Here is a 15,470-nt window from a genome sequence, read left to right on the forward strand (position 1 = left end):
TTGACCATTGTCAGTTATTTTGCTCCTCAAATAGCAAAACTCCTTTACAACTTTAAGTGTCTCATTTCCTAATCTAATTCCCTCAGCAGTATGCACTGGTACGAATCTTCCTGAGGGCTGAACCGAGACAAACTCAGCAGCTTTGCCTTACGCAGACAAGTGCAAGATTCCAGAAAGTTTTGTATCTGCATGTACTCCACTGCAGAGTGAAAATTTCACTCTGGAAGCAGCCTCAGGCTGTGGCTAAGCCATGACTCCACAATATATTTCTTCCAGGAGTGCTAATCTTGCAATTTTTGCAGAAGAGCTTTTGTGAAGTATGGATAGTAGGAGATGAGGTACAGCTGGAAGTAAAACCTGTTAGGACGGATCACAAGTCGCGCTCGGGTAGCTATCGGTAGAGCACTTCCTCACAAAAGACAAAGTTCCCAAGTTCGAGTCACGGACCGGCACACAGTTTTAATCTGTCAGCAAGTTTCATATACATAACCATCTTAAATGATTGGCTGAGGCACACACATGAAACAGCCATGCCAGGCTGATTGCAACTGTCAGGCATTTATTCGCTGGATCTACTGCAGTTTGCAAGATCGGCACAAGGTTAGTTACTGTAAATAGTTTCCAAATTTCCAAACGTATTTCATGAAAATTGTAGTTTTTTTAAAATCTGTATTATGTTTTGGAAACACTTTTTTCTTCACGAAAGTGGTGTGTAGAATGAATATAATACTAGGATCACCAATAATCTGTACAAACACTTCATGGGTAAGGGAGGAGGAGGAGATTAGTGTTTAATACTCCCTTCGACAATGAGGTCATTAGAGACAGAGCACAAGCTCAGATTAGGGAAGAAGTGGGAAGGAACCATCAAAGGAACCATCCTGGCATTTTCCTGAGACAATTTAGGGAAATCACAGAAAACCTAATTCAGGATGGCCGGAGGTGGTTTTGAACCGTTGTCCTCCCGAATGTGAGTCCAGTGTGCTTAACCACTGCTCCACCCTACTCGGTCATGGGTTAAGGAATCACACACGGGTACACATGTATTCAGTAACCACAAGAACATATTGAATGTCATGTATTTGGGCTTGTGGATTTAAATGTTGGTTAACACTAATCTTCACATTAAACAAACTGTACCTTCACTAGTGTAAAGACAGCTGTAGTGCCCTATAAGCATTAGATAAAAACAGCAGCTGACTAGTCTAAGAAGAAGAGCAGTGGTTTTTTGCCAAGCAGCTTCTTTATAAATAAATTTCCCATAATTATCCACGCGGGTAGATAGGCACTAGTTGTAACTGTTTGTTAGTATACTTTACAGAAGTAGCCTGTAATGACTGCTCTTGTCAACTGACATATAGCTTGGCTCACTCCATATCCCTGAAGCCTTTCCTTCGAGGTGGGATTTATGGAACACTACGCTGAATGAATGCATCTTAAAGATAATGTAGTAGACACTGAATTGAAGAAACTTCTGATAGGCAATTCATTCTGCCCCACTGACGATTATCCTCTTAGAAGCTCATGTTTTAGGGTAAAATCACAAGTAATACATTTCTAGCATTCTTTTTCATTGTGGCTTTCTATGTTTCAATGGTCTATGTTTCAATGCCTCCTCTATATGGTGAGCAGAAATCTACTCTTTCAATATCATTGCTAACTTCAAATTGTATTCCAACTGTATTTCACAATCTTAAATCTTTTCACCATACTGCACTCAACTAAAATACACGTCTCTGATTTCTTTCCATGTGTCATAGAAACATTTTTGCAGGATCCTCAAAATACAAGTACTGTAATGCAATATAAAATGGAAAGCCATTATTGTAATGTAACAGATGTAGCCTGTAATGACTGCTCTTGCCAACTGATGTATAGCTCAATTCACTCCACAGAATATATAACTCCACAGAATAACTGACTCACCTCTGAACATTGTGCGAACTTCTGGTGCACTCAATGGTCGTTTCTTTCTTGTCTGTGGTAGGATATCAGCCCTCCAGTCTGCCCACTGAGGGTACTGCTCTTCAAGTGACTGAACAGAGCTAGCCTGAGACCTCCTCCACTGCTCCAATTCTTCCCTTAACTGCAGTGCCATCTGCAAAATGCATCACAATGAAATACAGAAGTGCACAGGCAATCACTTTTCTTACAGCCATGAATTGTCATGCAAAGCTCTTCCCTCCCCCACCCCTACAAGTGTTTATGTAATTAAAAACTCGCAGTGTATGAGCAACACCTCATTGTTATTATGGTCTCCGGCTTTCAGGAACTGCTGCTTGATCAAGAGGAGTAAAAACAGGCTGTCAAGAGACACAAGACATGTTATCCAAATGGTGGTTGTACATGTAAAATTATCTAAATAGGTTGTAATCTTACTACTCATGTTGGACTCTTATTTCACCCTGCAACTGGCTGTGAAAAATATGTTCGTGCTTGGAATTCCTATGCTCAATTAGCATTTATAGAAAATTCAGACAGGATGACATCATTACTTTCCAGCACAGTTGATAGCTTTTGCACAGCTGTCCATTATCAAAAAAAAAAAAAAAAAAAAAAAAAAAAAAAAAAAAAAAAAAAAAAAAAAAAAAAAAATTAATTGATGATATGGAATAGAAAGCTTCTTCGCTTTATTCATGCAAACTCTTTGTGTTTGAAGGTGAGTTGGATTACTCATTCTGGTGAGATAAAACTTGTAGTATGCATTTTAACAATATTATGAAAAGGGAAGTTGCTACTCACCATATAGCGGAGATGCTGAGTCGCAGATAGGCAGAACAAAAAGACCGTCACAAATAAAGTTTTTGGCCAGTAAGGCCTTTGTCAAGAATAGACGGCAAAAAAAAACCACACACACACACACACACACACACACACACACACACACACACACACACACACACACAACTGGCACACATGTGACTGCAGTCTCTGGCAACTGAGGCCACACTGCAGCAGTGTGGCCTCAGTTGCCTGAGACTGCAGTCACATGTGTACCAGTTGCTTTTGTGTGTGTGTGTGTGTGGGGGGGGGGTCTATTTTTGATGAAGGACTTACTGGCCGAAAACTTGATTTGTAACAGTCTTTTTGTTCTGCCTATCTGCGACTCAGCATCTCTGCTATATGGTGAGTGGCAACTTCCCTTTTCATAATATTGTTACATTCCATCCTAGATTTTCCATAGTGCATTTTAATATTTACTAAGTGAATGAGAGAATGACATTTTTGTTGAAGTAAATCTGCAATAAATGCCACTCCAGGTAGTAACTAAATTTGAGGAGTGGCTGTAACATTAGCAAGCACTCTTTAGTGCATTCTTCATCTGACACCATCTACCAACATTCACTTCTGTGACATTAAATTTCCTAATTGCTACACAGTTGTTTGAAGTCTCTGCTTCATTAATTTAAAATCAGCATCGTATTATCTGCATCAGTCAGTTGTGAACCAAAAATTCATAGATCCTCATACTGTAAAAAATTTGTGTCAGCATCCATTAACAACAACAATCACTACAATTTACTGCCCTTATATTATACTGTCCTCCACCAGAAGGTAGGTTTTAATGCCACACTGTTATACTATGCACTGTCCTATTCGAGGTGGTGCGAACTTGCGTTCCAAGAACTTCGGACTGACTTTCCCAGCGAGTTATGAGGGAGACCTACAGTTAAACCTGGACTCCAAACCATGGTGCTACTCAGCACATACATAAATCATTTCCAGGTGTGAAAGATGCAGTAATTGACACATCCTCCACTCAATTCAGATTTGTAGACACAGAGCTACCACCCTTAACTCACAGAGCTACCAACCAAGTCATTTGTACTACAGCTTCACTAATAAATGAAACTAATTATTGTACCTCCTTTTGATAATTCCTGTAAATTTCAGATACTAACAAAACATTGATGAAAAAAGGAACTTCCATTTTAAACTATTTGCAACATAAAAATATTGACCTCAATTACCAAAAATGTACCTGCAAATATATGATTATTCTGTTGCTTCCAAATAACAAATTTGAGGAAATAGCTCATCTTACAGTTGTATAAATATGATGCTCCAGCTAGGTAGATGTACTTATGGATCTCAATAGCAGAAGCAGAAAACTCAAAGCCCATATAAAATTAAACAACTAATTAAACAATGAAAACTTCAGATTGGAATCATCTCTCACACACACCTTCTACATGCTCCCCACAATTCACAAACCCAACAATCCTGTACACCCCTTTGTAGCTGGTCACTGTGCCCCACTGAAAGAATTTCGGTCCTCACGGACCAACATCTCCAGCCAACTGCTCGAAATTAAGCCTCCCATGTCACAGATACCAACCACTCCTTTACCTCCTGGATCCCTACTCATCACTGTCAATGCCACTTCCCTATACACCAACATCCCTCATGCCCACAGTCTTGCCACTATTGAACACAACATTTCCCACGATACTTCAGACTCCAAACCCACTACTTCACAACTCATTTACCTTACTAACTACATCCTAACACAAAACTACTTCTCCTTTGAAGGGAAGGTATACAAACAAATCTGCAGCAGCAGTACAGCCATGGACACCTGGATGGCACCTTCCAATGCCAACTTGTTTATGGGCCATCTAGAGATTTTCCTTGCCTCCCAATACACCAAACCCCTAGCCTGGTTCAGGTTCATTATCTTCATCACCTGGACACAGGGCTAAGACAACCTATCCTCATTCCTTCACAACCTCAACTCCTTCTCTCCCATCCACTTTACACAGGCCTCCTCTAGGTCAAGTCAAGAAGGATAGGAGAGTGTTTCTGCTAGATAGAGCAGATAAGCAGTTTTTAACACCTCACTTAGACAGTGAACTGGCATCACTTAGTTCCAGTAAGATGAATATAGAGGAATTATGAGCAAAGTTTAAGCAGATTGTAAATCATGGTCTGGAGAGTTACATGCCTACCAAGTGGATAAAAGATGGGAAAGACGCACCATGGTTTAATAACAAAATTCGGCAGATGCTGAGGAAGCAGAGGCTGTTGCACTCTAGGTTGAAAAGGGGACACACAAATGACAAGAAGTGAAGCTTAGTACAGATTCATGCATCTGTGAAAAGACCTATGCGTGAAGCATACAACAACCACTGTCATTTCTTAGAGAAGAGATGGCAGAGAACTCGAGGAAATTCTGTTCATATGTAAAACTGCTAAGTGGGTCTAAGGCTTCTATTCATTCCCTTGTTGACCATCTGGTGTGGCATTTGAAGATAGCAAAACAAAATCCAAAGTCTTAAATTTATGAAAAGGATAGTTGCTCCTCACCTTACAGTGGAGATGCTGAGTCACAGATAAGCACAACAAAAGGAATGCCACAAAATAAGCTTTCAGCCAACAAGGCCTTTGCAACTCAGCATCTCTGCTTATTACATTACATCCTGGATTTTCCATTGTTAGAGGTTTTAAATTTCACAATGAAGAAATCATTAACACAGGAGAACCATACAAACGTATCGTCATTTGACCACCAGACAGACTCCTGTATGGACAACATAGAAATAAGCAAACATGGCATCGAGAAACAATTGAAACATTTGAAAAAAAATAGATCACCAGGTTCCTATAGAACCCCAGTTCGATTTTACATTCTATTTTTTTCGATTTTCTATTCCAGTCCTGTCACAGGCTGTTAACTAAGGTATGAGCATATGGAATAAATCCACAGATATGTGAGTGGCCCAAAGACTTCTTAAATACTAGGACCCAGTATTTTGCCCTCGATAGCGAGTGTTCATCAGAGACACATTAGGAGTGCCCCAGGGAAGTGTGATAGGACCGGTGTTGTTCTCTATATACGTGAATGATTTGGCAGACAGGGTGAGCAACAATCTGTGCTTGTTGGCTGATGATGCCGTGGTGTACGGTAGAGTGTTGAAGTTGAGTGACTGTTGGAAGATACGAGACGACTTAGACAAAATTTCTAGTTGGTGTGACGAATGGCACCTAGTCCTAAACATGGAAAAATGTAAATTAATGTGGATGAGTAAGAAGAACTCTGCTTGACACAGCAAAGTCATTTAAATATCTGGGCACAATGTTGCAAAGTGATATGAGGTGGAACAAGCATGTGAAAAGTGTAGTAAGGAAGGCAAATGGTCGACTTCGGTTTACTGTGAAAATTTTACAAAAGAATGGTTCACCTGTAAAGGTGACTGCATAAAGGACACTTCTCGAGGACTGCTCCAGTGTTTGGGATCTTTATCATGTTGGACTGAAGGAACACATCGGAGTAATTCAGAGGCGGGATGCTACATTTGTTAATGGTAGGTTCAAACAACAAGTAAATGTTACGGAGATGCTTTGGAAACTCAGCTGGGAATCCCTGGAGGAAAGACGATGTTCTTTTCGAGGCACACTATTGAGAAAATTTAGAGAACTGGTATTTGAAGCTGAGCGTCAAACGGTTCTACTGCCACCAACATATATTGTGCATAAGGACCACGAAAATAAGATACGAGATACTAGGGTTCATAAGGAGGCGAACAGACAGTTGTTTTTCCCTCACTCCTTTTGCGAGTGGAACGGGAGGGGAAATGACAAGTAGTAGTACAGGGTACCCTCTGCCACGCATCGTATGATGGCTTTTGGAATATCTATGTAGATGTACACTCAGTGGGACACCTTCCTGGAGATTGATCTCCTCCTCTTTGATGGCTTGTGTCCTCTCTGTCCACATTAAACCCACTAACCACCAACAGTACCTGCATTTTGACAGCTGTAATCCCTTCCATGCCAAAAAATCCCTTCCATATAGCCTTGCCACCAGAGGACATAATAAATAAATAAATAATAAATAAATAAATAAGTATATATGACTCTTGCCTGGTATGATGTAGGCCTCACTAAGGCCTTCGCAGACAGGCACTATCCCGCAGACCTAATATGCAAATATATCTACTGTGCCATTTTCTCACACACCCTCAATCCTCTCACAAACCCCAAGAATCATCTAGAAAGGAGCGTCCCCTTTGTCACCCAATACCACCATGGACTGGAACAACTCAACCACATCCTTCATCAGGACTTTGATCACCACTCTTCATGTCCTGAAATGAGGGATATCCTAACGAAGAGGCTTCCTACCTCTCCTAAAGCGGTTATTCACCCACCCAATCTCCACAACATCCTAGTTAATTTCTATCCACTCCCAATCCCTGTGGAAGACCGGGTGCAAGACTGCTCAATCCAACCACCCAACACTTTCTATTCCAGTCCTGTCACAGGCTTATCTTCCTCCATCAGAGGCCAGTCTGCCTGTCACAGCAGACATGTCATATACCAGATCTGCTGCAATAATTGCACATCTTTTTATGTTTATATACTAACAATCATCTTTCCACTAGGATGAATGGCTACTGCCAAGCTGTGGCCAAGAACATACCAGAGCACCCTGTGGCACTCATGCAGCTGAACATAAAATGCTTGATTTCAATAGCTGCTTCACAAATTTGGCCATCTGGATCAACACATTCTCCACTCCCAAAATTATCCTGACCTCAACCTATGGTAACCTACTGTCCCCACACCAACCACCCAACAGTTTCTGCCCCTCTGTCCTGTCACCTCTGCCCTATTGAACTCCCATCACCCTCATCATGTGCCAGCCTCTATCAACAAACCCACCCATGTTTCTCCTTCCATGCCCCTCTAATTTTCTGCCTCCCCCCCCCCCCCCCCCTGCTGCCCTACAGCCTCCCAACACTGCATCTAGCAGTCTTGTAATGCCTCCATCCAGTCCCACCATGCTCCACCAGACAGAGCTCTTCTCTCCCCCCCCCCCCCCTAGCCATATCCTGCTATCCCTCCCCTCCCCCCACTTGCTCCAGATTCAACATGGCAGTTGCATTCAGGTCCGAGTTGCCAGATATGGCAGTGTGTGAGTGGAGTGTGCTTGCTTATGTGAATGTGTGTGTGTGTGTGTGTGTGTGTGTGTGTGTGTGTGTGTGCGCACGCACGCGCAATTGTTTTCTTTTCTGAAGACTGGTCAAAAGCTAACTGTGCAACAATCTTCCCACTGTGCTTGTCTGTAACTCAACGTGTCATGTTTGTGGCGAGCAACACCCTACCCTTTCCCTTATATTGTTTACAAGTAATTATTTCTCCCTCTCTATACATGTTGAAATAGTGATAAGAGGAATGACTTTCTCAAGTCAAGCCCTAAATTAGATCCTCTCTTAGCAATATCCTTCCCATACAATCCATTGTCACCTTCCGTCACCCTCCAAGCCTCTGTATCCCTGCCCAATCACACAAAACTTCTGTACCATTACCCCCATCATCAGGTTCCTACATTGAAATCGTTCCCCCTTTAAAACCTTCCCATGCAACCACCCACTGCTTACTCCAGCTCCAGCACCGGTAAATCAAATACAGCAGAAATTGCAGAGCAATATGTGAAACTAAACATTTTGTTAATCAACTAGCGTGTTTAATGCACAGCTTTTATATAGGAATGACCACCACTAAACCGGCCGAGCAGACAAATGGACACAGAACTTTCTTCCTTAGAGCACCCAGTATCCAGCTCTTGAAAACAGTGCCCTAGTCATGATTCGATGGACTTTGGAGTCTGCTGTACCACACAAGTCCTAATTTCTCTGAATTCTGAACTCTTGCTCTCCAACATATCCTGGCATCCCACCAACCTCCTGAATTTAGCCTCCAGTAATGTGTCTTCCCACTCTCCCCCCCCCCCCCCCCCCCCCCTTTCCTTCCTGCCATAACATACATACATCACTTCATCCCATCATCTCTTGACTGAAACAGGCTTACCAATGTACTATCTTTGACCTACCTGACACCACCTCCTTCATTGCTGTCTCCCTTATACTACAACAGGTTGGCACCTCTCAGCCTCAGGTCAAAATGACACGCCCCAACTTTCTTCCACAACTGTTCCTCCCTGAGGAAAGAACTAACAGTTCCGAAAGGTAGGATATTTCTTTCCACTTTTAAATGAGGCTGTTGGCAGGGCTAGGAATATCACTTGCTGAGGATAAGTACTAGTTAGCCATTCTGTCTTCTTGTAATGAAACAAAGTTAATGCCACACACCTCACTTTGTAGGTTCTCTGACAGTTTGTGAAGCATAAAGACAGGTGTGAAAATAACAGTGAACTGCAGACTGCTTGCTAACCTGGTCCCTCGAAACAGGAACTTCTCTGGGGGTAGCGTCATAGTATTTAGACTTGTCATATGCTCGGTGCCTTTCTGCAGTAAAAGGCAGCATTTCAGCAGGCAGAACACTGTAGCTCAGCACGTCATCCCCTGCCTCGTTTGGGGCGTACCGTGAGCTGTCGTACGGGCGTTGATCCCCTGGTGGCAAACATGCTGCCAAATCTTGTGCAACTGCAGAAGGTATACTGTTTGATGCCTGAAAGCACAGAAGACAAATTTCACATTTCTTAGACAAATTTCACATTCCTTCAACTGTTACTCACAACATGTATAGTCAAATAATTGCAGTATTTTTCAGGTGAAATTTCTAACAAAATTCCAAACTGAGAAAACATTGTTATTATTATTATTATTATTATTATTATTATTAAAGCTCTGTCACAAAGCCATTGAAGTCTGAAAGTATGAAGTAATTAAATGAATGTTGAGTCCCTCTGTTCAGACTACAGAAGTGAAATCTAAAATGTGTAGGAATAAAATAATGAAGAATAGCTCCATTAATACTAAAAAAAACAAGTACAAGTCATTTAATTAATTATTACCACATAATGCAACTGATTTATTTCACTTATTTATTGTGTTATTTATTTGTAATACAGAAATGCAGTAAGTATTTTCATTACTTCACAACAAAACATTATAAACCAGCTTTTTCTCATTTTGTAACTTTTAGTAATGTTGTATGGTTCTTTGGATGAATTTTAAACAATGTGTTAGAAAAATGACTTTGTGACAAAGTTTTATATAAAAAAGCACACATTGCTGTCAGCATTCTTTTGGATGTAGTTTTTCTTTACTGTGTAAAGGTAGGTAGGAAACCCTAAGATCCACTCTGACAGTTTGGGAGTATTTGACACTGACAGTATTTGAAAATCGGGTACATGCTGCTCGAAATTCAATATTAGCCACAGAGTGATAGAAAAACGAATGACAGTAAAAACCATATGGTTTCAACTTCCTTGCTAAGAGGCCTGCCTATTTACTACTTTCTGAGATTTGACTGCATACTCTGTATCACGAACGGGCAGAAATATTGCTTGTGTGAAGTTCACTTGCACAGGAGCAGGCAACTGTGGTTGAGGTCAGCCATATGCTTCTCTCCTTTGCCCTCCACTCTCTTTCCCTATCATCTCATTTTCTTCCTCTGCAATGCATTTTTTTTTCCTAGCTTGCATTATTAAATGAAGGAGCAGGATTTAATAGGACAGCTGAAAAGTAATCGCAGTTTTTAGGAGTATTATTTGAGATTCATTTCATTTAATTATCTCTAGTTGTATTTATAATGAGGTTAAAGTCTGGTACAAAATTTATACATACAGAAAAATGCACACACTTGCATAAATTTTCATTACTGATGTTTGCTCTTGATTTATTCATTTTCATAACAGAAAAAAATATCTCACAAACGTATGTCGAGCTAAAGACTGACATTATTTTCATGGCTTCATGAAGAAGACAAGGAAACTCTTGCTATGGAAAGTTTTGATAAAATGTTATTAAACGTCTTGCCAAAAGGAACTTGTCTGTCAGACAAGAATTACATTGTAGATCTATTAATTCCATTTGGAAATGGCGAGGAGTATCATCTGGGGAGGTAGCAAATAGTCTTGAAAACAATTTGAAAGCTTCAGAAATTTCCCTTATATGAGACTAATTAGAAAAACATACTCCTGGTAATTCTTTTCATAGACAGATCGCAGAGTGGGTGAATGTATTACTTTCTCTGACAAAAGCTTTCTTTCTTCATGAAAACTTCCACTTTTTCATGCATGTTACAAATTAATCAATTTTCACTTTGCAAGCTAGTATTCAATGCATTCAGATGTCCTGTAATAACCACTAAAAATGCAAGGGTGACAACCCAATCTGGATCTTCTAATTTGAGTTCAAGCCTCCTTTTTTCTTTTAAAAATCAATTTACTGGCAGTCTTAATCCAAAACAAAATTTCAGTGTGTTGATGTAGCTAAGCCAGTGGTGTGGTATTTAATTGTAATTATTTAATTGTAATTGTGAAAAAGTATTTATGGAACTGTCAATGTTTTAAATCACAGGCTCTCAAATAACTGACTGTCCAAGCAACTATTTGCGTGATGTCTCATATTAGAGAGTACCTCTTGGTGCAAAATGCAGTGAAATCTCTACAATGATTCTACAGTGCACTGCAACTTCTTTCTTAGCAATCCACAAATCCCATCTGGATCCCTTCATTGCAGGTGATTCATCTATTGTCACTGACACTCAATGATCCCAGTGTAAAGCAAAAGAATCGACAGCTCTCTCGACAGATTTGAGGATGTCCGCACTGGTGATAGTGCTCTTTAATATATAGTGTCCAAAATATCTTCAATTATGTCCACATCAGCATCCACACTTTAGACATAATTACCAATTGTGGAGCATCTGAAATGCCTGTTGAGGCATCAAGTGATATGGAAAATGGAATGAAGTCCTGCACTTTACTTATTACTTGCCAGTAAACATCACCAGCTGTGGCACTTCAGCGGTGACGTGCAGTCCACCACAGAAGGCTGATTTCTTGCAACTGATTTACATTCAGTGGGCACAAAAGATCTGCAACAGCACTGATGCACTCTTTTATGAACTCAGTCAGCAAACGATTTTGCAGTTTTTGCTATGTTAGTCACAATCTTATTGTGGTGTATAGAGGACTGCATCACATATGACTCCTGCCTCATCTTGGAGGTTGTTTGTCAATAAAAGAGTCACTGAGCTGTTTACTGCCAAGTCTCCTGCAACCGCCACAGCATCTGAGGGGTGCAAGCCACACTAATATTAAGTTTGGGGCTGGAAATATTCACAATTCTTTGAAACCTAGGTTAGTAGCTGCATATGATGGTGAATGTATCATGATCTTCACAATTTCATTCCAAGTCATACATTTGAATGACTATTTTAAAGGCACTCCACAAGTTGCTCAATTTGCTTAGCAGTTTACCTCTGTATATATCCCACTGTAGTGTGTTGGCTTTCCACAATCCAAGGAAGTCTTACTGGCCTATTCAGTATGTCTATTTGCAACGAACTGCACCTATCATATCTATTTGTTACCATTGTTAAACAGTAATTTATAAAAAATGTTAAAGCTAAAATTCACTATTGACACACATGCACCGACACAAAGTTATCTCTTGGAAGTTTTGCAGCACGAGTCACTTGTGGCACATCAAACTTCATGGAAAAAAAAGACCCTAATTCTGAGACAACTGGAAAATCCGAAAGAACTCATGTTGGTCGCAACTCACTCATTTACTTCACAGATAACGTTTTTATATGACGGAGTAGCAAATTACAAAACATGCAAAAAAGGGAGTAAATAATTTGACAAGTGTCTGCAACATGCAGAGCCAGTAATCTACTACAATACGTCTCTGTAAACAATGATCCAGGACTTCTTGTACTCGGTGTTGGTCGGGTATGTATTTGTTCCGATCTTCTTTTAGTCCACCTCCTTCTCCTTCTCTCCCTGTCCATCTCCCACACCCATCTTTCTGTCCACCTCCTCTACCCCCACTCTCTGTCGATCTCCTTCTTTCTCTCTCTTTGTCCACCTCCTCCAAACCATCACTCTCTGTCCAATTCCTCTCCTTTCCTTTCTCTGTCAATCTCCTCCTCTGCCCTCTCTCTGTCCATCTCCTCCACCTCCTTATCTACGTCCTTCTGCCCCTTTCCCTTCTCTGTCTGTTCATCTCCTCCTCCCCCTTCTCTCTCCACATTATTAGCCCACCTCAACAGAGCCTGGTGGATTTTACAAACACAGTATTTCTTTCCAGATCATAATAATAAAGAGTGCTAAAGAAGTTTCCACTCAAAAGCTGTACAGTCCAGAATTGGTATGCCAATCGGGCAAGTTCACTGTAAGCATTAAGGTAATCTACCAACTAGTACATCAGGTCGAAGATGTCAATTTCGTAAAACACTGTGTCCTGCTGCATGAAGAAATCTGTAACTATCTGCTGCACATCCACATCCAACAGGAATTGTCAACCCTTCAAGGCCTTTTTTGAAGCGGTCAAAGATGTGATACTCAAATGGGGAGATGTGAGGATTGCAGGGTGGGTGCTCGAGTGTCTCCCACTCGAGTTAGCACAGTTTCTGTGTTACAACATTTGTCAAAAGGGTACACGTATTATTGTGAAGCAGCACTGAACTTGGCTCACCGTTCCACAATGACGGTTTTTGACAGACGTGCTCCCCCGTACACATTCTTCATTCTCCTACGGGCGTTTACCGGCGACTGTCCTTCGGCAGCTGGGAAGAGGATAATCGGATGTCGGGACTGCTCGGATACTTTCGGTAATAATGTTGCCGCAGTTTACGTTTTTGCATTTACTGCACATGTGTTGGAAAGACACGAATGCTCCGCTAATCCCTCGCTGGCACGTTAGTGCTTACGTACAAGCATAAAAGTTACCCTAAGTACTTTATACACCACAGCAATGCCCTCAGACAGAAGCTGCCTGATCACTCCTTATAACATGTCTACCAAATTTGGTTGAAATTGTTCCACAGGTTTAGGGTGAGGTTTCTACCCACAGCTTCACTCACACACGCACACGTCAAATCTATTTCACATGTATCTAACAGATTTCACACATATTTGCGCATATCTGTTGCATGTACCTCTACCAAATTTTGCCCTGCAGTTTCATTTTCAGGCATCTCAGTGTTTACCATGTCATATCTCCTGAACTGTATTTTATACAATAACATAATTTTGCTGTTAAATTCAGTGGCGTATGTGAACTCTGTCGGCTAACAGTGTCACGAAAATAGTTAGTAGTAAAGAAATAATACATCAAAACGTCACGCTTTGTGCACCAGTTTTCTTGCACGAACAGCAAAAATGTAAATGTAACTTTTTCCTTTCATCATTTTACAGGAGTTGTCAGCGAAAAGAACTTTCATAAATGTTTGATGTTATGTGTAAAGTTTGTTGCAAGTGATCTGATTCTCAAATTCTGGATGAATAAAGTGTGGGTATTTGTGCATCTGGGCTACAACCTTTTTCACCACCACCCCTTTGACATACAGTAGCAGATGCATTGATTCAGGGTATAAGTTATATCCATTCCAAATTTCATGCAAAACCATCCAGCCTTTTTGGTGTTTGAAGGTGGAACAAACAGACAACTACCCAACCACACACACCCCCACACACACACACACAAACACACACACACACACACAATCAAGTCAAGATACATATTAACAGAAAGAGAAGCAACTCACAGAAACTTAATCTGCACACACTACTAGCAATAAACTGCAACTATATAATGTAATTGGGCAGATAAAAAATCTACTCACCAAGGTATGCACAAAATGCACATAAAAATACATTATATTTATGCAAGCTTTCAGAGCCAGTGGCTCCTTGTTCTGGCAGAATGACTGAAGAGGAAGGAAGAGGGGTGGAGGAAAAGGACTGGAGAGGTTTAGGAAAAGTGGTAGATTTCAGAAACGTCCCCCAGAACTGCGTGTCAGAGGAGACTTACCAGACAGGATAACAAGGACAGACTGATTGTTGGGGTCTGCACCGGATGAGATCTGAAAACCTGAGAGCTTAAAGGTGGAAGATAGGGTAATATGCGAGACAAAGATTACTGCTAAAACGTCACGGTGGCTGGAACTGAGGACACGTAGCGCCGGTTCCGACATGCGGAGTTCTGAGAAACTGGTGTTTGGAGGAAGAATCTAAATAGTGAAACAAGTACTGAGGTTAGAACTGTCGTGTTGTAGAGCATGCTCTGCAACAGGAATTGTGTGTTGCCAGTATTCACCTTCTGCCTATGCCCATTCATCCTAACTGATAATTTGGTGGTAGTCATGCTGGAATAACAGCTGGTATATGACGTGAGCCATTTCACAGGTGGCTCTCATTTTGATACTACATATTTTGCCAGTTACTGCATTGGTATATATGGTGGAAGGAGGGTGCACAGGGAAAGTCTTGTAGGGTGGACAGTCACAGGGATAGGAGACATATGGTAGGGAGATGGGTGCAAGAGGAGCATAGGGTCTGACCAGGATGCTGCAGGGATTGAGAGAGTGACGAAAGGCTATTATAGGAGTGGTGGACAAAATCTCAGACAGAATGAATCTCATTACAGGGCACGATTTTAGGAAGTCACGGCCTTGTCAACGTAGCCGATTAATATGTTCAAGAACAGAATAGTAATAAGTGACAAATGTTGTGCTCTGAAGTTATTTTTTGGAGGCATCGGCAGTAC

General features: G+C 41.0%; 1 protein-coding gene across 1 annotated transcript in view; it reads right to left on the reverse strand.

Annotated features, from left to right (window-relative positions):
* The window catches only part of LOC126427920 (uncharacterized), a 176,264-nt gene that overhangs the window by 139,875 nt on the left and 20,919 nt on the right, over positions 1 to 15,470 (reverse strand). The window contains exons 3-4 of the mRNA XM_050089815.1: positions 9,178 to 9,414; positions 1,927 to 2,098 (exon numbers count right to left, since the gene is read on the reverse strand). Of these exons, the coding sequence (XP_049945772.1) occupies positions 1,927 to 2,098; positions 9,178 to 9,414 (409 nt within the window). The remainder of the gene's footprint in view (positions 1 to 1,926; positions 2,099 to 9,177; positions 9,415 to 15,470) is intronic.

Source organism: Schistocerca serialis, chromosome 12 (assembly GCF_023864345.2).
Source record: "Schistocerca serialis cubense isolate TAMUIC-IGC-003099 chromosome 12, iqSchSeri2.2, whole genome shotgun sequence".
Taxonomy (NCBI): domain Eukaryota; kingdom Metazoa; phylum Arthropoda; class Insecta; order Orthoptera; family Acrididae; genus Schistocerca; species Schistocerca serialis.